The sequence below is a fragment of the Lathamus discolor genome, chromosome 19, assembly GCF_037157495.1.
Source record: "Lathamus discolor isolate bLatDis1 chromosome 19, bLatDis1.hap1, whole genome shotgun sequence".
Lineage (NCBI taxonomy): Eukaryota > Metazoa > Chordata > Aves > Psittaciformes > Psittacidae > Lathamus > Lathamus discolor.
Genome location: NC_088902.1, coordinates 2164310 through 2183919, shown reverse-complemented (window position 1 = coordinate 2183919; position 19610 = coordinate 2164310). Strand labels below are relative to the sequence as shown.

At 57.9% G+C, this 19610-nt stretch overlaps 1 protein-coding gene across 4 annotated transcripts in view; it reads left to right on the top strand.

Annotated features, from left to right (window-relative positions):
• SOX13 (SRY-box transcription factor 13) overlaps positions 1-19347 on the top strand; it is a 33651-nt gene extending 14304 nt beyond the window's left edge. For 2 of the 4 annotated variants that reach the window (XM_065698484.1, XM_065698483.1), the window contains exons 2-14: positions 12819-13020; positions 13606-13711; positions 13877-13963; positions 14541-14713; positions 15153-15221; positions 15354-15468; positions 15545-15630; positions 15714-15873; positions 16039-16148; positions 16250-16346; positions 16423-16566; positions 17160-17376; positions 17462-19347. In XM_065698484.1, coding sequence (XP_065554556.1) covers positions 12820-13020; positions 13606-13711; positions 13877-13963; positions 14541-14713; positions 15153-15221; positions 15354-15468; positions 15545-15630; positions 15714-15873; positions 16039-16148; positions 16250-16346; positions 16423-16566; positions 17160-17376; positions 17462-17723 — 1827 coding nt within the window. In that variant the 5' untranslated portion in view covers position 12819 and the 3' untranslated portion in view covers positions 17724-19347. The remainder of the gene's footprint in view (positions 1-12818; positions 13021-13605; positions 13712-13876; positions 13964-14540; positions 14714-15152; positions 15222-15353; positions 15469-15544; positions 15631-15713; positions 15874-16038; positions 16149-16249; positions 16347-16422; positions 16567-17159; positions 17377-17461) is intronic. The other 2 variants (XM_065698486.1, XM_065698485.1) reach the window with 2 other exon arrangements.
• The last annotated feature ends 263 nt before the right edge of the window (positions 19348-19610 follow it).

Below are 19610 nucleotides of genomic sequence, written 5' to 3'. Positions count from 1 at the left end.
TTGTGAAGTACCCTGAGCATGGAAAACACTTGACTTCCAAAGCAAAGCTGGAGTAATAGATTTGAGGAGTGAAAAAGGACCATTAGCTCAGCTAATGTGATTTCCTCCGTAGCACAGAGCAGATAATATCACTCAGTTACTCTCCTATTGAGCCAATAACTCGTGTTTGTAATTCATGCAATTTCCTTTTAGTTCAATTTAATTTGGTACAGAATCCATTCTGTTGACACTGATACAGTACTTTTTATTCGAAAGCCTGCGATTTTGGAGGCTTTGTGTTAAAAATAGCCATTGTCCTTTAGAAAACATGGGCAACTCAAGGCGGTTTCTATATCATTTGGGGAGAAACACATTCTCACCAGCATCTCCCTTGGTGTGTATTTGTTTCCTTCGGGATGGGCAGGGGGCTTGCATCTGATCTGGTGCCTCATGTCGGGGTGAAATCCCTTTGGAGCAGGGCAAGAGGAGCAGAGATCCCAAATCTTTACCGACTGTTTTCCTCTTGCTGCCATGGGGCAGCTCAGCTCCACCCGTGGCTGTTTTCACCCCGTCCGAATCAGAGCACCCAAATCATCCCTCCCTGAAAGTCCTTCTGACATCCAATTGTGTTCCAGCATGTCCTGGGGGGGGAATTGCTGGACTTCTTGTCTCCCTGCCCACACATCCATTTTCTGAAGGGGTGCCGGGGGAGCCGTGCCCTGGCACGCTGGGATGAGGGGAGATGGAGCACATCGTAAACTTGCTATGTGCCGGAGGGGGTTTGGTTGCGCTCCGGGATGCAGGGGATGGGTTCTTCCCTCGATCCAGCCTTGCAGTGGGTTTATTTTTACACTCCTGGGCTCCCCGGGGCACTTGTCCCTGCTCTCACTGCCCATTCCCTTCCTGGAACCCACTGGAGCAGGTCCAGGCATGGGCTGAGGGGTGTTTTGGGGACCTGGTGCTCTGTGACATGGCTGGGGACATGGCAGGGCTCATGCTGGCTGTTGGAGCGATGTGGTGGCTGCTGGCTGGAGCATCCTTTGGGGTGCTGGAGTCATCCTCTGGTGAGTGGATGGGGTGGTGGAGCAAATCCCTATGGGATCCGATGGGCTGTGCATGGGATGCTTTGCTGCCTGCCAGGGGAAGCTGGGATCACCTCTGCTGCCCCCAGCCATCCCATAGGCTCTGCGGGGAATCCTTCGCTTTCCCTGGGATACAGCAAACCCAGACAAACTTGGAAGGGTTTTGGTGGGGCTCTGGCACTGCAGCAGTGCTGGTAGCTCTGCTTTTGGGGGTCCCATTGCAGACTGGCAGGGTCGGGGACAGCCCATCCTGCCCAAGCCCCGCTTTGCCTGCCCAAATACTGCGTTCCGAATACTCCAGCTTTATCCCGTTGCAAACACTCACTGTGGGCCGGTGCCGGGCCGGCTTTGTGCGAGCACGTGGAGGTGCAGGGATCAGGGGCTGCTCCCGAGGACACAGCCAGCCTTTCCCAGACGGCTGCGAGGGATGCGCTGTCAGCGCAGCTCCGCTCCGGTTTGGCAGCCGGGAAGTTCCCCTCCAGGCTGATGCAGCACAAACTGCTGCTTTTCCTCCAGAAATGGGTTTGTTTAAAGCAGGAATAACCCCACTCCGGGCAGAGCATCGCGAGTGATGCGCTGGGGAAAGCGGGCGGCCTCTTTTGTTCTCTCCTGCGGCCGCGCTGCTCTGACAAGCCGAGGACCAGTGATGAAACACTTTCATTTCATAGAACCAGGGAGTCCTGAGGCTGGAAAAGAGGTTTGAGGTCTTTGAGCCCAACCATTAACACAGGATCAAGTCCATCACCTCCTTATCCCTCCCTGATGGGTCAAAGCCCCCTCTGCCGGAGGGAGAGCTCTGGACCAGGGGCAGCCCCAGAGTTGGGTGTTTCCAGCTCAGGTCCATTCCAGCATCGCAGCCACCCCTGACAGGGCAGGGCTGGGCTCTCCAGCGCTTTTGCTGCTTTGTTCTTCCCAAACTCGGTGGAGGTTTTGGGTTCGCTGCATCGAGGCAGATTTGGGTCACTGGGGATTTTGCGCGATGCAGCACCGAGTTTCCACCACGTTTTAACCCGGTCGAGAACACGTCAAAGGGAACTCGGCGAGCGCAGTTTATGACGGGTCTGTTGGAAAAGATCTTTTTGTGCTTTACCCCTCATCCGGTGCCTTTTGGGGGTAACTTTAGGAGTGCTCTGCTCCTGTGGATGGAGGCTTCTCACTGCGGGTGCTGTGTGTGCATGGGCTCCTTGGCATCGCCGCTGCCGGGGTCCAAGGCACCAGCTTTGGGGTATTTCGTTGCTATTTGGAAGCGCTGCCTCCTCCTCCTCCCTTCCTCCCACTCTGCTTCCACCTGCTCCAAGGCCACATGTCCCAAGCTGGAACCACTCCAGCCCCAAACAAGGGCCCTTGGTCTGCCCAGCTCGGTGCAGGGGCCATGCAGGACCCTGGCTCATTGCGTGGAGCACCCCAGCTGTGTGCATGGGTCAGTGCAGTATCAGAGCAGGGGATGCGGAGGCTCAATCTGCCTCTACAAAGCATCCGTATGAGTGCACTGGAGCTTGGTGGGGTGGAGGGAGCTGCTGAAAAAGCCTCATCCCCATTGCCCCCATGCACCCCAAATGTCTCTGCAGCTGCTGTTAGCTCCAATGTGGAGTTTTCCAAAGGGAAAGCTACTTATATGAACGTGCTACCGGAGGGAAGCTCCCTTCCCTGCCATTGCAGCCCTGCAGCGGAGGAATGCAAATTGGGCGATGGCTGGGAGATAGCTGGAATTCTGCCTCTCCATCATTTAATGCTCCATTACCACCCAGGCCTGCTCCAGGCATGTGACCATTAGGGAAGATGTGGTCTGGTGGCTCCTGGTGGCTTATCACAGGGGAAGGAGATAACGTGGCTCATCATTAAAGCCTCCTCAAGACCCCTGTGAGCACCCACGAGCCCAGGCCCAAATCTGCGGTGGTTTAATTGTGCTCAATGGAGGCAGCTTGGGGCGCTTCCTTGTGTGTTAGGGAGGAGAGAGGATAAGGGTATAAAGCAAATGAAAAGCAAGTGGGGCAGCAGCGAGCCCGGTGGGGGCATTTGAGCCTCTTTTCCCATGTAAAATGAATCGGAGAATCCCAGCCTGGTCTGGGTTGGAAGGGACCTTAAAGCTCCTCCAGCTCCAACCCCTGCCACGGGCAGGGACCCCTTCCACTGGAGCAGCTTGCTCCAAGCCCCTGTGTCCAACCTGGCCTTGAGCACTGCCAGGGATGGGGCAGCCACAGCTTCTCTGGGCACCCTGTGCCAGCGCCTCAGCACCCTCACAGGGAAGAGCTTCTGCCTAAGAGCTCATCTCAGTCTCCCCTCGGGCAGGTTCAAGCCATTCCCCTTGGCCTGTCACTTGTAAAATGGGGCTACCACGAGACGATGGAGAAGCAGGTACCCGATGGCATCGCTATCACCCAGCAGCAGCTTCTGCCGCCACCACAGTGCTGGGGCTGCACCTTCCACTGCTGCTGGGTGAGAGCCAGCAACAGAAACTCTTTGGACGTCAAAGTGAACCCGTTGAGTTCAGTGTGGCCGTGTGCTGTACTCGGCACCCATCGCAGCAACGTCACCCAGCACAGCTCTTGGGTGCCTGCATGGATGTGGGTTTGCAGTGAGCAGCCCTCATCGTGCCCCAGTCTTCCTCTCTAGCTCTGTCTGTGTGTTGCTACTGGTTTGCAGGCTGGTGATGTGCTGGGTGGCAGAGCACGGCTGCTCCAGTGCTGTGCAACCCATATCCTTCCTCCCACCATCCTTTGGCATGTCCCCACTGTATCCCTGCGGGATGCAGAGAGGAGAAGCGTCTCGGTGTGTGGAGATGACAGGACCGGAGTCTATGGAGAGGCTTGGGCAGGCACCCTGGTGTCCTGACACTGGGGCCATGGGGACACTGGGGCCAAAATGGGACCCAGGGGACAAAGCTGCAGGACAGGATGAGGAGGGTGCGTGTTAGCTCCCCCCAGCACCATCCCCTCTGCTTCACCTCCTCAAAGTGAGCTGATGTGGGTGTAGGAAAGGCTGTGCCCTGGCTGCCAGCCCTGCCTGCCTGCTGCTGCCCACGAGGGCGTAGGGAATGCCAAAGCCCGGCTTATCTTTTGTCTGGAACAATAGAGGGCTCGGCCCTATTGTTCTACCTTGCCCGCCCAGCCGGAAAGCGGGTCCCCTGGGGCAGAGGCTTGCACACGAGTGGGTATGGGCAGGGAGAGCCTGTGCTGCGTGACCCTGTGTGGGTGCTGCCGCCCATGGGGAGCTCAGTCCCCAACAAGGGGCTCTCTGGGACCTTTCCTGCTGCTTTTTGTTGCTGTGACGCAGGGATTTCAGGAGCCGCTGCGTTAATGCGGGGCTGGTCCCCAGGGCTGCAGGCTGGAGAACCCCCCCCGTACCTGCAGCGCGGGCAGAGGCTGAGCGGTGTTTGCCTCTCTCGGAGGTTGTGATTTGGGGCTTCAGGGTGGCATCAAACACCTCTGGTCCCCCTTGTCCTCCCCATGCTGCCCGAGACCCACACCACAGCACTGTGGTGAGCATGTTCCTGCCTGTTCCTGCCTGTTCCTGCCTGTGCGGGCAGAGCAACTGTTCCTGCCCACAGCTCTGCTAAGCCATACGGGAGCGCGCTAGGACACAGCACGTGGAGGCAGGAGCTGCCAAAGCCCCAGGCTTGGGAGCCCCAGGGGAAATCGGGATACATGGGATACAACAGGGAAGGGGGGAGACGTGACACAGGTGCCATCGGGCACAAAGAGCCCCTTGTGCGCTCGTGGGGCAGTTGGATACCCCCGTGCTAACGGGGAGGGCTGCAGCTTCTCGCTGTGTTCTTATTGTGAGATGAAAGCAATGCTGGTGGAGCAGTAGAAACTCGTTCCCAGTCTCTGCTCCCATAGAGGAGAGGAGCCTGGCTGCACAACCAGGGTTCCATGGGCTTTATGAGAGGGGAGAGGAGGGATGAGGTGTGAACCTGAGGTCGTAGTTTGAAGGGTCGCTGTGGCTGCATCCCTTGGGACCACTGATGCCGGCTGCGAGCCCCGTTGCTGCTGCAGGATGCTCAGCTCGGGGCAGCACTGTGGGGATGAGCTGCCTCCCGAGCCTGAATCCACACTTTAAACCATGGGTAACCCTAGCACAGCGACCGCAGCTCGCACTAATGAAGGGGAGAAATGAGCCCCAAAGCATTTTCCTTGGGGGTCTCCATCCAGACTCAGCCAGCCATGAGCTGCAGCACAGCGGGAGCAGAGCCAGGGCTGCCATCAGTGTGGGGATGTGATGCTGTGGGGCAGATCCTTCAGACCCATCCTTCAGGCTGCCTTTGCTTCCAGAGGGGAGGGTGATGATGGCCCCGGTGCCTCGTGGGGCAGCTCCCATTGCACCAGCATAAAAAGCTGTTGCTGAGATGTCAAATGGCCCCAGCAGCTGGAGCCTCCCCACTGAATGTGGGCAGCAGCTGGGGAGGGCTAAGTGGCTCCTTTGCCCCCCCCTGTGTCCAGGCATAGAGTCAATCATAGAGCCAGCTCGGTTGGAAAAGAACCTTTAAGATCATCAAGCCCAACACGTGCCAGTTCAGGCACAAGGATCTGTTTGCTGCAGCTCAGGATCCCATCCAGAGGGATCCCAAATGGTTCTGGGCACTGTGTCCCATGGTTTGTGGCTGCTTCCATGGGCTTATTTGCCACGTGAGAGGCACCGGGGCTGGCTCCAAGCATCCTTTTGGTGCCTGGCTCACTTAGAGAAACACAAGCGCAACCAAGATGGGATAACGCGAGCATTCCCAAAGCTTGGGGGCAGCTGGGAAAACAGCGGAAGGTGTAAAATACACCGGGAAGCTCAGCAGGGGTAGGGGGGTGACGGATGCCGCTGATGCCATAGGATACCATGGAACGGACCCAAACAGCACCTAGGGTCCTGCATGGCACAGAGCTCACCCGTGGGTCCTCCTTGGCGTGGTGCCTGCGGGGGGAAAGGCTGAGCCCCCCTGGGCTTCTTCCCTTCGAAGCAGGGGAGGAACAAGGTCCGTGGGGTTCGCCCCTCCTCAGGCGATAGGGAAGCGTTGTTTACCGAGCAGCCGAGTCAAACGTGCCCCGGGCTCTGCCTGGAAACGCTGAGTGAGGGAAATCACACCAAAACCGACACCGATTTTGGCCCCGATAAGGCCCGGGGCTGCTTCGGGTGAGGGGAGGGCAGAAACTGCCAAGGCAAGGAGGGAGACGAGGTGCTAACGGCATTCGGGTACCAGGGTGAGTTGGCCCCGTCCTTCGCCTCCCGAATCCCGCTTCATTCCCTTTGGGTTTGCGGATCTTCTCCAACTCCTTCCCCATCGCAGATGGTTTGGTGCGGATGGGTTAAACCGGGGAGCGCGGAGATGGAATGAGCTGGGGTGATGGGAAGGGGTTTGGGAGCAGCCCCAAGGAGCTCCCCCAAGTACCCACCACCCCACTTGGGGGGTGCTGGCAACAGTAGGGCCTCATCCAGCCACCCCGGTGTAAAGGGACCCCCGAGGCGGGCAGGATTTGCTGCCTTGCTTTGCATCCAAAGGAAACTTGTTTTAGAAGTGATTTCTGATGTGGGGAAAAAAGGGGAGAAAGCGTAAATCTGGGCTCTTCAGGGAAAATACCTGTTTTTCAGAGTAAATACCTGCTCTTCGGGGTAAATCCCCATTCTTCTCTGTGCTATCAATCGTTAGTTTGATGTGATGCTTCGATGTTTCCCTGGCTTATACACAGGGAATGGTAGGAAGGGTGGAGGAGAAGGATGCAATAAGAAGGTGGGGGGGGTCTCTGATAATGTTAAGGTTTGGGGTTTTCCCTGTTTAGACCCATAGGGAAGGGGGGTTTCTTCTCTCAGCACTTTGCCCCATCCATCCCTGCCCAGCACCCCCAGGTCTGTTCTTAAAGATGCTTTTAACCTTAAAACCTTTCCTGGACGAGAAGCCCACCCGCCTGCAGGGGTAAAATACCCTCATCGAGCAGAAGGAGGAACCCCAATGCACCCTGCAGACTGTGTGGTCTTGAGGCCAGGAAGCAGGGATGACCGGAGCGGTCCCCTGCCATCACGTGGGATCATTCCTGCGCCTTCTTCCTCTGTGCTTTGCATGGGTTTGAGTAATTCCAGCGCGATGGAGTTTCCTCCGCTTCCCTGATGAGCTCATTCCCTGTCCAATAAATCTCACAGCCAGGAAGTTCCACCTGAGATTCAGTTTAATTCCCCCCCCCCCCCTTGAAACCATCCCTCTCAAGGAAAAATGTGTCTGGGTCGCGGCTGTGAGGACCTGAGCCAGTTTACACCCGGGGAAGGAAGGATCCGGCTGCCTCTTGGTATTCGATCTCATTCTGTGGCTGGTTTCTGTCCATGGGGCATCCGTGGGGTTTGGGTTGCTGGGGTTAACAGGGAGCAGCTGAGTAATCCCTTATGGTAGGACAGGAAGGCGCTTAGCAGCACTGAGTGTCCCTCTGCTACTTCATGAGAAGCCAGCACAAGGTGCCGAGAAACCAGCGTTAGCAGCAAGGTGGAAACTGTGAGTAAGAGGGTGAGACGTGGCCCAGTTAAACCACCAAATGGCCCAATGTGCCCACAGGCAATGTCTTGTGCTTGTCTCATTGGTGTCATTGAGGGGGGATTCCCACCTGGAGCATCCTGGTCTCCATCACCTCAGGTCTGGCCGGTCCCTCTGACCCACGACACTGAGGGGGTCAGGTGCGAGGGGGATTATTCCAGGAGTCACAGAAAAGCAGGAGATGAGGCTCTGGGGGCAGAGCTGCTCTTGAAGGACTCCATCTGCTTGGTGATGATGAGCCATCGGTGCCCTGGAACAACCAACACAGAGCTGGGACCTCCCATGCGATGGGGACGAGCATCCGAGAGCCTCTTCTTCCCCTTGCCGCAACCTTTGAATTCACCTCTTTCTCCCTATCCTGCAAGTGCTCCCTTAAGTGAATTTAGTGATTAATAGGGGTTGTTTTCTCTCTCCCCTCAAGTTTTGAAGAATGGGATTGATTCCATTTCCCCCCGAACCTCTGCTGGCATGCATCAGGCAGATATGCATTTCATTTGCAGTCCTGGCTATGGCCCGGAGGCCTTTGAGGAAGGCAGGTTGGGTTTTTTCAGGGGATAGAATTAGTAAATGCTGTGCTAGCTGGTTGTAATTCCTTCAGGGTTCAAGCTTCCAAGCTCTGTGCGGTAATAGGAGACCTGTGTTCCTGCTTTTCAGCTGAGTAGATGGAGAATTGATGCCCCCCTCTCTTCAAAGAGAGGCAACAGGAGCTCTTCCAAGGGTGAAGGAGACATCACTTATGGGGTTGAGGAGGGGACAGAGGGGGCCTGAATGCTCTGGGTAGCACATGTAAGGGGTGACCCCCTGCTCTTTCCTGCACCGGGGGGTTTCCGTGATGCTGATGCTCCCACTGTAGCATCATCGCTTTGCTCTGTCCCCATAGGGATGTTTCCGGATGTTATCCTTCGGGGGGAGAGAAGTTGCCTTCAGGGAGCTGATGGTGGATGGAGGTCGCACAAAGACCGGTCTGGCACCAGAGCTTTTCCCACAGGATCCCAGGTCCTGCCAGGATGGAGAAGGGGCAGTCGGGGTCCCTTTGGGATGGTTACTGCTGGGTAGGACATGCCTGGCAGCTCACATGGGCACTGAGGCAGGGCTTAGCACTCAGGTCCCAGCCTCTTGCTCTATTCTCCTGCCTCCCTGGGGCATTCCTGTCCCCAGACCCCCCCTTGCCACCAAAGATCTCCCTCCTTGGCGTTGCTTCTGCAGCTTTTCCGGCACCCCGAGCTCGCAGCGGCCTCTCTGCAGATGGAGGTTGCGGCTTTCCGCGCTCCCACCGCACCCAGGTGAGCTGCTGAGAGCAACCCGAGGGTGCAGAAAGCATCACATCACATAGAGCTTCCGCTGCGGCAGCGCCCGGGTGGGTGACACGTGTCCCTCGGGCGCTGCTGCCCATGGGGGACACGTGGAGCTGCGGCTCTCACATAGGGCAGCATTGCTGGGGCTGAGTGCGTTCAGCATCCAGGCACATTCTGGGTTTCAAACCTGCTTTTTCAGCAGCACTAAACCCGGTCTGGCACTTTCTGACCTGTTTCGCCGGCGTGCTGCTGATCCCCATCCATCCCTGCGGGAGGCAGAGCCCGCATCCCTGCTTTCACCTTCCTAAGGAATAACTCACCGTGGCGGGATGCTCTGGATCCCCAGGGAGGGAATGGCAGCCCCATGAACTTCCCGCAGCCGGGGCCACTCTCCTCGGCTGTCCCTGGCCATCCCTGCCCGGGCACGCTGGAGGAAGCCATCCATTCTTTTATGTGCGAAGGCACGCCGGGCGGAAACGCTTGGAAACGGCTTGGAAAGGACATTCCAAGTCTGGCAGGAAAGCGGCCCCGCTCGTCTGGCAGGAGATGGGCTATTGTCTGTGCCGGTGGCCGGCCGGGATTCCTCGGGCCCTGCTTGGAAGAAGCCAGCGTCTGTGTGTGCCTTGTTTTTCCCTCTGCCCTCCCTGTCTCGGGGGTGCCGGGGGCTGTGAGCGCTGCACGTGGATGGGTGTGCTCCGTGATGGTGTTGCACGGCGCTGGCTCGTTGGCATCGCTCTGATTGTTCACGTGGTTGTTCCCCTTTGGGTTTGTGCCCTGCATGTCTCTGGGTTCGTCACCTAGGCCGTGGTGGCGGGATGCAGCCATGGGATGGGTGGATTTGTTTTGGGATAACTGGGTACCACACTGGGATGCTGAAGGGAAGAGTCTGCTGTAACACAGACTGAGCATCTGTCTGTCTATCTATCTATCTATCTATCTATCTATCTATCTATCTATCTATCTATCTATCTATCTATCTATCAATGTATTTATGTATGTATGTATGTATATAGGTATCTATCTATCTATCTATCTATCTATCTATCTATCTATCTATCTAATCTATCTACCTACCTATGTATTTATGTATGTATATAGGTATCTGTCTATCTATCGATCTATCTATCTATCGATCTATCTACCTATGTATGTATGTATCTATCTATCCATCCATATCTCTATGTACCTATGTATTTATGTATGTATGTATATAGGTATCTATCTATCTATTGATCTATCTACCTACCTATGTATGTATGTATGTATGTATCTATTGATCTATCTATCCATCCATATCTCTATGTACCTGTGTATTTATGTATGTATGTATCTATCAGCTGATAAGATTTCCACTGGGACTGAGGAGAAAGAGGAAGGAGAAAGCCCTGAAAACCTCCTCTGTGCCCTGGTCAACCTGATGGGCAGGTTGGGGCTCCCCCAGCCAACCCCCCCCCCCCATTAGTGCCCTTCTGTGGGAGCCCTTTGCTATTCCTTGGGGTGGGATCAGCCCAAGGGGGGAGTGCCGGGGTATGGGGCAGGGTGTGGGACCATTCCTACACTATGGGGCTGATGAAGGTGGCTGTGCTGATGCCCCCCCACTCTTCCCCACGTCGCAGTACAGGAGGCTCAGTGTATTTGTGGCTCTCTGGCCTCCTGTGCTGATGCTTTTGCAAAGAGCTTGGGTTTCAGAAACCTCTGCTCCTGCTTCATCCCTGCCCAAGCCGTGGGCAGACAGAGGCAGACACAGGCAGATGCCCTCTTCAAAGCCAGCGCTACCCAATCCATTGGGAAGAGGCTCTGGGTCCTGGAGGGACCTCAGCATCACACTGGTGCCGGGCAGGGTGGGGGTTTGCCAGCACCTTACCCCCATTCCCTGGGTTTTTAAGCCGTTGTGCAGCAGCACAGAGGGGCAGATAGGATCTGCTGGCAGGCAGGAAGGGTGGCACGGCCACCCGGAGAATGGCAGGACGTGCCGTTCGCGGGTACGCATGGAGGAAGGAAAGCTGTTGCCATGCCGAGATATCCCGGCCCTTGGACTTGCTGGGATGGGGTTTGGAGGCACAGGGAGCCCGCAGGGCACGGGCGCTTTAGGGTTTTGGTGCTTGTGGGGTTGAGTCCCTCTTGTGCTCCCCAAAAGGTCCTCACCAAGGACTCATGGGTGCGGTTTGGTCCTTGGTCCATTCCCTGCCTCCCCCTCGGCCCTGCGTTAAATGGGGAACGTTAAAGGCATAGATCTGTTATGCTCCCAGTGCCAAGGCAATTGTTCCATCCCTATTGTCTGCCACAGGCAGCCCCTGAGCTCAGCACCTGAGCCCCAGCACCAGCCCTGTAAAAGATAACAGAGCCGGTTTCTCCTTTTTCTTCCCTTTTTTGTTTGGCAGAGCGTGTGATAAAGCCACAATGAGGCCCCTTTCAAAGAGCCTATTAAAGTACCGGCCCCATTTTAAGAGTAAACTTCCAGTGGCACCGGGAGGTTCAGGACAATGGGAATGTGACCTGCCGGAGGAGTTGGGATGCTGCTTTTGTGCCTGTCAAACTGAAGGCACCAGAGGCATCACTCTGTGCTGCAGCATAGAACGGGCACATGGGCAGCATCCCATTGCAGGGCAGACCTGCAGGATGCATTGAGGAAGGGTTTTTTTTTGCCCTTAAAACCCCCAAAAGAGTGGAAGGAGGAAGCATTTATGCATCCTTGGCTCCTGACGTAGGGAAGCACCCAGGGCACGGTGCTGCAGGCACCATGCATCCGTGCCTCAGTTTCCCCACCTGTAGCACGGGCTGCGGGGCAGGGCAAACCCCACCTTTTGGAGCCAACAGAGCCATGGGCACAGCTTCCTCCTTGGCTGAGGCAGGTGATGGGCCTGGATCAGCCACCCCACCACGGCCTGGCCAAGGTGATGCAGGGCAGGAAGGGCCGGTGCAGGATACAGGGTGATGCCGATGATGGGAGGAAGCTGCGGGGCTGGGGAGCGCTGGTTTGTTCAGCACAGGGCAAGGGAACCGAGATTAAACAAGGCCCCGCTAAGATCAGAAAGGCTGGCGCGCACAGTGCCCTATTGTGGAGCTGTCACACTTCCCTTTACTTTATTGCTTTTGTCCAACACCCCATTGTTCCACTTCCTTTTGTCCCCTATTCACAGCCCTGGCTTTTCATTACCCAGCCGGCCTTGTTGTTTTCGTTTCTTTTGTTTGAAGTTCCTGAGAGGAAGGTTTTATTTTCAGCAGTTTGATTAATTCGCAGCTTGAGCTGGGCTTTGTTTGTTGGGTAATTGCTGCCCCCTTGGCTTGGCCCCTCCACCCCACAGCACTCATTTTGGGGGGGGGGCGATGACCGGGCAAGGTGTGGGATGGAGCAGAGCGTGGGGGTCCTGGTGATGAGGAGGATGCTCTCCCCGTCCCACCCCTGGATCCTGGTAGTGGTGGGGGTAAAACGCTGCCCTAATGGCCTCCGTTTCCCTTTATCCCTCCTTGCTTGAGGGGGGGCCATGGGGATGTTCTCAGCTCTGCTCTGGAGCCAGGCTCAGAGAGCTGGGCTGGGGCAGACTGGAGAAGGGAAGGCTCCTTATGGGGAGACCTTAGAGCTGCTCCAGTGCCTAAACGGGCCTGGAAGACGTAAGGAAGAAACGCATGGAGAGGGCAATGATGAGGCCCTGGCACAGGTTGCCCAGAGAAGCTGCAGCAGGACCAGGATTTGCCTTAAATCCCATCTCTAGGTCACTTCCGTTAGGACTTTGTTGCTCCATTCCCTTCACAGCCCAATGTATGACAGGTCTGTTTCCCTGGGGCTTCTGCCATCTGAACCCCTGAAATCCCTGCAAATCCGAGCTAGGGAAGCCAGGAATAAGAGCTCATGGCAAAAACTAAGTCTGATGCCATTGGAAAACCATCAGCACAGGACACCCGCTACGGGGACAGGCTGGATAAAGGGGTGCCTGTGCTGAGGCCCCTCGTGTCCCGCAGGATGTCCATGAGGAGCCCCGTTTCTCCGCCGCTGGAGCTCGATGGCGCGGGCAGCATGGTGAACTGCACCATCAAGACGGAGGAGAAGAAGGAGGGCAGCTGCGAGACCCCCCCGGGGGCTGCCCCCAGCACCGAGCCCCATCCCTCTGACCCACCGGGGCCCCCACCGAAGGACAGCAGCGACCCCCAAGCCCTGCCACAGGTGGGTCTGTGAGACACACACAGACCGGGATGGGTTCCCAATGGGCATCGTGGTCCCAATGGGCATCGTGGTCCCAATGGGCTCCTGGCACAGGGGGGGGTTGGTTTATTCCCCATCCTGTGGCTCCCCCCACGGCTTTCTGGCTGTGGTCGATGCTCTCGGGGCATCCCTGTCACCTCCACACATGCTCCATCCCTTCGGCCTCCCTTTTGCATTGCTTTTGGGTGTTCTCTCCCCCTGAGCAGCGGCCTCAGCCCTCCCTGTGCTGCCTCCCAGTGTGGGGATCAGAGCTCAGAGCTGAGCAGTCTGAAACAGCAGGAACCTCCAGGAAACAGTCAGAATCCCAGCCTGGTTTGGGTTGAAGGGACCTTAAAGCTCCTCCAGCTCCAACCCCTGCCATGTTCAGGGACACCTTCCACTGGAGCAGCTTGCTCCAAGCCCTATCCAAGTCTTTGCAGCATGAAGAGCAGAGATGCTCTCAAGCCAGGCTGGGGGTAATGTGCCTGGTCCAGCAGTCACTGGGCAGGGCTTGGGGCATCCCACCTTGCCTGGGGACATCCCCATCAATAACACTGTGTGTGGCAGGAGTCCCCCTTGCCCGCTGGTGATGCGCTGGAGCCCAGGCGCTCTGCCTTTGAGCCGGCGGTCAGCAGCCAGGACAAGCTGGACTTCAACAGGAACTTGAAGGAGGGTAAGAAAGGTCCCTTTGGGACCTCTCCCTTTGTGCCCCTTGGTGTTTTCCCAAAAATGGGAAAAATACCCATTGCGGGATGGGAAGAACCATCCCATACCGTGGTGCAGAGCCTCACTTGTCCTCTCCCTGCTCTGCTGATCCCCGTCCCTGCGGCGTGGACAGTGATGCCAACCATTGAGAAGTTACTGTCCAGTGACTGGAAGGAGCGGCTGCTGGGCAGGACCACTGCTGAGTCCAAGGAAGTGAAAGGTGAGGTCAACATTAAGTTGATGTTTTTGGGGGTGAGCATCCCTGATGAGCACCTCCTTATACCTCCCCAAGCGTTAGCCATTCCCTGGCCATGCATCACCCACCAGCACCCAATAGTGGTGATGATCACAGAACCCCAGCCTGCTTTGTGTTGAAGGGAGCTTAAAGCTCCTCCAGCTCCAACCCCTGCCACGGGCAGGGACCCCTTCCACTGGAGCAGCTTGCTCCAAGCCCCTGTGTCCAACCTGGCCTTGAGCACTGCCAGGGATGGGGCAGCCACAGCTTCTCTGGGCACCCTGTGCCAGCGCCTCAGCACCCTCACAGGGAAGAGCTTCTGCCTAAGAGCTCAGCTCAGTCTCCCCTCGGGCAGGTTCAAGCCATTCCCCTTGGCCTGTCCCTACAGGCCCTTGTCCCAAGCCCCTCTCCAGGTTTATTGCAGCCCCTTTAGGCTGTTATAAGGTCTCCCCTTCAGGAGCCTTCTCTTCCCCAGGCTGGTGCAGATGATGACCTGCAGCATCACCCGGTAGCACGGTGCTGCTCACCCTCCCCAAGCCCCTGAGCTCTTGGTTTCCTACAGGAACCCAGGAGAGCCTGGCAGAGAAGGAGCTGCAGTTGCTTGTTATGATCAACCAGCTCTCCACGCTGCGGGACCAGCTCCTGACGGCCCACTCGGAGCAGAAGAACATGGCCACGATGCTCTTCGAGAAGCAGCAGCAGCAGATGGAGCTGGCGCGGCAGCAGCAGGAGCAGGTGAGGGCCTATGGGCAGCCTGGGAGCCATCCACCCCTTTGGGATCCCTTTGGGATCTGCTGGCTGTGGGTGCAAGGACCAGGGCAGGGTCCCCTGGCAGTGGTGGTGGCTTTGGTGTCGGGGGCAGCATCACTTCTCTGTCCGGAAACCCTCATCCCAAATATTCCCCATCTCACTCCCTGGTGCTCCCAGGAACTGCACTCTTTAACATAATAAAACCACACTGGGTTCTTCCTGCTCTCTGCTTTCTGAACACCTTTTTCCCCTCTCTGGTGGCCCATACGGTGCTAAGGGCAGGGGACATACCCTGGGTGGGGATGACACTGTCCCTCCCAGCCTGTTTCTTTTGCCCATCAAAGGGGCTCAGGGGCAGCTCAAGGCCCTCCCCATAGCCCTCATGGGGATGCTGGGCTGAGCCCCGCTGTCCCCCCTCTGCCAGATCGCCAAGCAGCAGCAGCAGCTCATCCAGCAGCAGCACAAAATCAACCTCCTGCAGCAACAGATCCAGGTAAAGGTGGGGGACTCCCCTCTGTGAGTCCCCATTCCCATCGCAAGGGTGACTGCAGCCTCCTGGCACCGGGATGGCCCCCGCCGCAGGGTCCCACAGCGCTCTCTCTGCTCCCGTCCCCTCTCCCTCCAGCAGGTCAACATGCCCTATGTCATGATTCCTGCCTTCACCCCCAGCCACCAGCCTCTCCCTGTCACTCCCGACTCCCAGCTGGCGCTCCCGATCCAGCCCATCCCCTGCAAACCAGGTGAGTGGGGTCCCCATCGCTGCGCCAGCCCCTCGCGGTGTCCCTGTCCCCACAACCCCTCTTGCTCTGTCCCCAGCAGTGGATTACCCGGTGCAGTTACTGCACAGCCCTCCTCCTCCTGCGCTGAAGAGACCCGCCGGCTCGGGCCACCTCCAGATGCAGGTACAGCCCCAAACCCCCTCCATCACCGGGGCTGGGATGCTGCAGGGGCTGCGCATCACCCCCCCTCATCCCCTCTGCCACAGGAGACCTCGCAGCCGCTGAACCTGACAGCTAAACCCAAAGGATCCGACCTCCCCGGTGCCTCCAGCTCGCCCAGTTTGAAGATGAGCGGCTGCCAGTCCCTCACACCGAGCCATGGGGCCACCAGGGACCTGCAGAGCAGCCCCTCCAACCTGCCCCTGGGTGGGTTCCCCACTGCCTGCACTGATGGATGGTCCCATGCCACCTCCCAGGGACAGGGGACCTTGGGATCCCTTCTCCCTGGGGTGGGTGGGCTCCCTCATGGTGGTTGCTGGGGTGGAATGGGGGTGTTGGATGCTGATGTTGATGGTGCCAGTGTCTCACCAGGCTTCCTGGGTGAAGGCGATGCCATCACCAAAGCCATCCAGGACGCGCGGCAGCTGCTGCACGGGCACAGCGGAGCCATGGATGGATCATTGAGCAACCCCTACCGCAAGGTGACGGTCACCGTCCCCCTTCCCGACCTCACCATCCGCAGACCAGACCCAGGTCTCCATCCGTGGGCTTGGAGCCGCTTCCTGACTCTGCTCTCCTGCAGGACCACGGTGGGATTGATTCTTCCCCGGTGAAGGAGCGGATGGAGGAGACCCCTGCCCACCGGCTGGACGAGGCCCTCTTGAGCTGTGAGATGGATGGTGAGGATGGCTGGGAGCACCACGGTGTGACCCGGTGCTTGCTCCGTCCTCTGGCATCCTCCGGTTTCCCTCGCAGGCTCCCGGCACTTTCCGGAATCCAGGAACAACAACCACATCAAGCGGCCCATGAACGCCTTCATGGTGTGGGCAAAGGATGAGAGGAGGAAGATCTTGCAGGCCTTCCCAGACATGCACAACTCCAGCATCAGCAAGATCCTGGGTGAGTGAGTGCTGGGGATGGCGGTGCGGGGCTGTCATCCTCATCCCCGTGCTGGGCACAATGGGTGCTGAGCTGCTCGTTGCACCTCGTCCATGGCTTTAAGTAGCTGGAGCTGCACATTGAGCAGGGGGGATACCTGCAGATGGATGAGTGCAAGGGCAAGGAGCTGGTGGAGGCCACCCAGGCACCATGGGCTTGCCCATTGCTGTGCCTCAGTTTACCTGGGCCTCCCTGCTTGTGGGGCAGGAGCTCCTTGGGGAGGCTGGGCCATGCTAGAGGGTGAAGGGCACCAGGCAAGGGGCACGCAGGGGCTCACAGGAGGATTTAGGTGATGGGGGGATGTCTCTGGAGGTCCCCAGCCCAAAGCCCTGCTCCGAGCCTGGACAACTCCATAATCCCATCAGGATGCTCAGGGATGTGTCCTATTGACTGTTGAGCATCACCAGGAATGCTGAGGATCTCCAAGCACATCCAGCTTGTCTTCCTCTCCCCTAAACCGCACACTGGGCCAGCGGCAGCCCCCAGGGGATGAATCCCATCTCTCCACCAGCAGGCAGGGTGTCAGCGTTGCCCCACTGCTCCCATCCATACAGGATCCCGCTGGAAATCCATGACGAACCAGGAGAAGCAGCCCTACTATGAGGAGCAGGCCCGGCTGAGCCGGCAGCACCTGGAGAAATACCCCGACTACAAGTACAAGCCCCGACCCAAACGCACCTGCATCGTGGAGGGGAAGCGGCTGCGGGTGGGCGAGTACAAGGCATTGATGAGGAACCGGAGGCAGGATGCCCGGCAGGGCTATGTGCTCGGGTAACGCATCCCGTCCTCCCATCCGAGCGGGAGCAGGGTAAGGAGCATCCTCCCTGGGTACTGATTGCATTCCCGTATCCCACAGGCCCCAGGGCAGCCAAATGCCCCCCAGCTCCTCGGATGTGCTATACCCTCGGCCGGTGGGCATGCAGCTGATGGAGCACTACCTGCCCCGCAGCATGGAGCCCAGCATGCCCGTCATCGTCAACACCCGCAGCCTCAAGGAAGGGGATGCAGGGGAGGACGGGCACTCGGTGCCCGATGCTGAGATGTTTCGCTACAGCGAGGAGGAGGACTCGGAGGGTGAGGACAAGAGTGATGGAGAGCTGGTGGTGCTGACGGACTGAGCGGGGCCAGGGGGGATGCAGGAGGGCCGGTTGCCACCAAAGAGGAGGCCGCAGCATCCCCCTGATGTGATGGGGCTTGGCTGAAGGGCTGCACTGGAGTCCCCGCTGCCTGCCTGCAGATAGGTCCTACAGAGGTGGGCACCCAGCATTTTGGGTAGGTGCTTCCCAGGGGGAGGTGATGAGCAGGGATGTGCTGCATGGCCGGGATGTGCCCACCATGGGCAAGCTGGGGAGGGCTGGCTCATCAGCAGGGGCATGGGCAGCTGAGGCCACATGGGATGTGGGTACCACGGCTGCTGAGCGGTCACGCTGGGAGGGACCTGAGGGTATCCGAGTGTGGGGAAACCTCCAGAGCATCACCCAGGGGTCTTCTGCACAGACCCTTCCTTACCTGCAGTAGCTGCCAGCCCTGGGACATGGGATGGGGACACTGGATGGGGACATGGGATGGGGACACTGGATGGGGACACTGGATGGGGACACGCTCACCCAGCCCTGCTCTGACCTCCCTGCTGTGTTTCCCACTTGGTCTTTAGAGCCTGCCAGCAAATTCCCATGGAGCCATTTTTAGCTCCCTCCTGGCCCGAGCACCAGCCAAGGGCTCCAAGGAGCCCTTTATGCTCCCGACAGCTCCGGCCCACTTTGCACACCAAGCGGGTGCCTGTTCCCTGGCTGCAGCGGTGGGTTCGTGTCCCATCCATCCCTGGGCATTTCCTGCCCCCCAGCTCCCTGAGTCTCAGGCTCTGCCTGTGCTCTGCAGTGCAAAAACCCCCAAAAGGGAGAGAAAAAAGCATCCATTAAAAGATACCTTCAGAGCCCCCACCTTGCTGCAGGCAGAGCCCAGCCTGGAGGGGTTCGGGTGCAGCCCAACATGCGTGCATGCAGTGTCCGGTGTTCCATGCAGCGCCCGGCTGTGCAGGCAGTGTCCAGCATTCCATGCAGTGTCCGGCATTCCATGCAGTGTCCGGTTGTGTGCAGAGCCCTTGCACCGCCCTGTGGCAACAGCAAGGAACAGGCACCGCAGCTCCGGCTGCAGCCCCGCACTGCATGGATCCCTTGTTGGGATGCAGAAGGAGCTGTAGCAGGGGGATGAGCCCTGCACTGGGGGCTTTGCGGCAGACCCACATCCTCAGCCCCATAGTGGGGGGTCCAGAGAAGCAGCTCTGCAGCATCCAGGCCCCAGCGCTGCTCCCCTGCATCCCATGGGGCTGCCATCGGGATATGGCTCATCCAAGGGAGCATCCTGCCTCCTCACCCAGCCCGGAAACACCTTGCTCCTCTCCTGCCATTCGTCAGTGCTTTATTTATTCCCCATTCCTGTGCTGCTCTGGGGCTGGGGTCCCTGGGGCAAGGGTACCAGCTCCAAGAGTGGGATGCGCTCTGCTGCAAAGGGGGCTGGAAGCAGATGTGCCCAATGAAGATGCAGCTCTTCTTCTCTCTGGTTCTCTTTGGGTATTTTTTGTTCTTCTGTTGATTTTTTCCCTTTTTTTTTAAGATTGTAAATATAGATAGAGCTTTATTTTGTTAATAAGACCACGAGTAACTTAACCTGTATATTTCACATACTTGTTTACAGCTGTCTCCCCCACCCCTTGCCACAATAAAGATGACTTTTTGGAGCAGAGAGCTGGGTCTGGGCTTTTGGGGAGTTTTCCAAGGGCTGGATGGGAGCTCTCAGCCCAGGCAGATGGGGGTGCTTGTTTCCCCCCTTCCCTGCCCCTCTTCTAGCACAGCCCTCTCCTACAGGGCTCCCTACCTGCTTTGCACTCGTGCTGTTGCTCAGCTCTTTATCCTGCCCTGTCCATCTGTCCGTCCATCCATCCATCCATCCCTCCACCCATCCATCCATCCCTCCATCCATCCCTCCCTCCCTCCATCCATCCATCC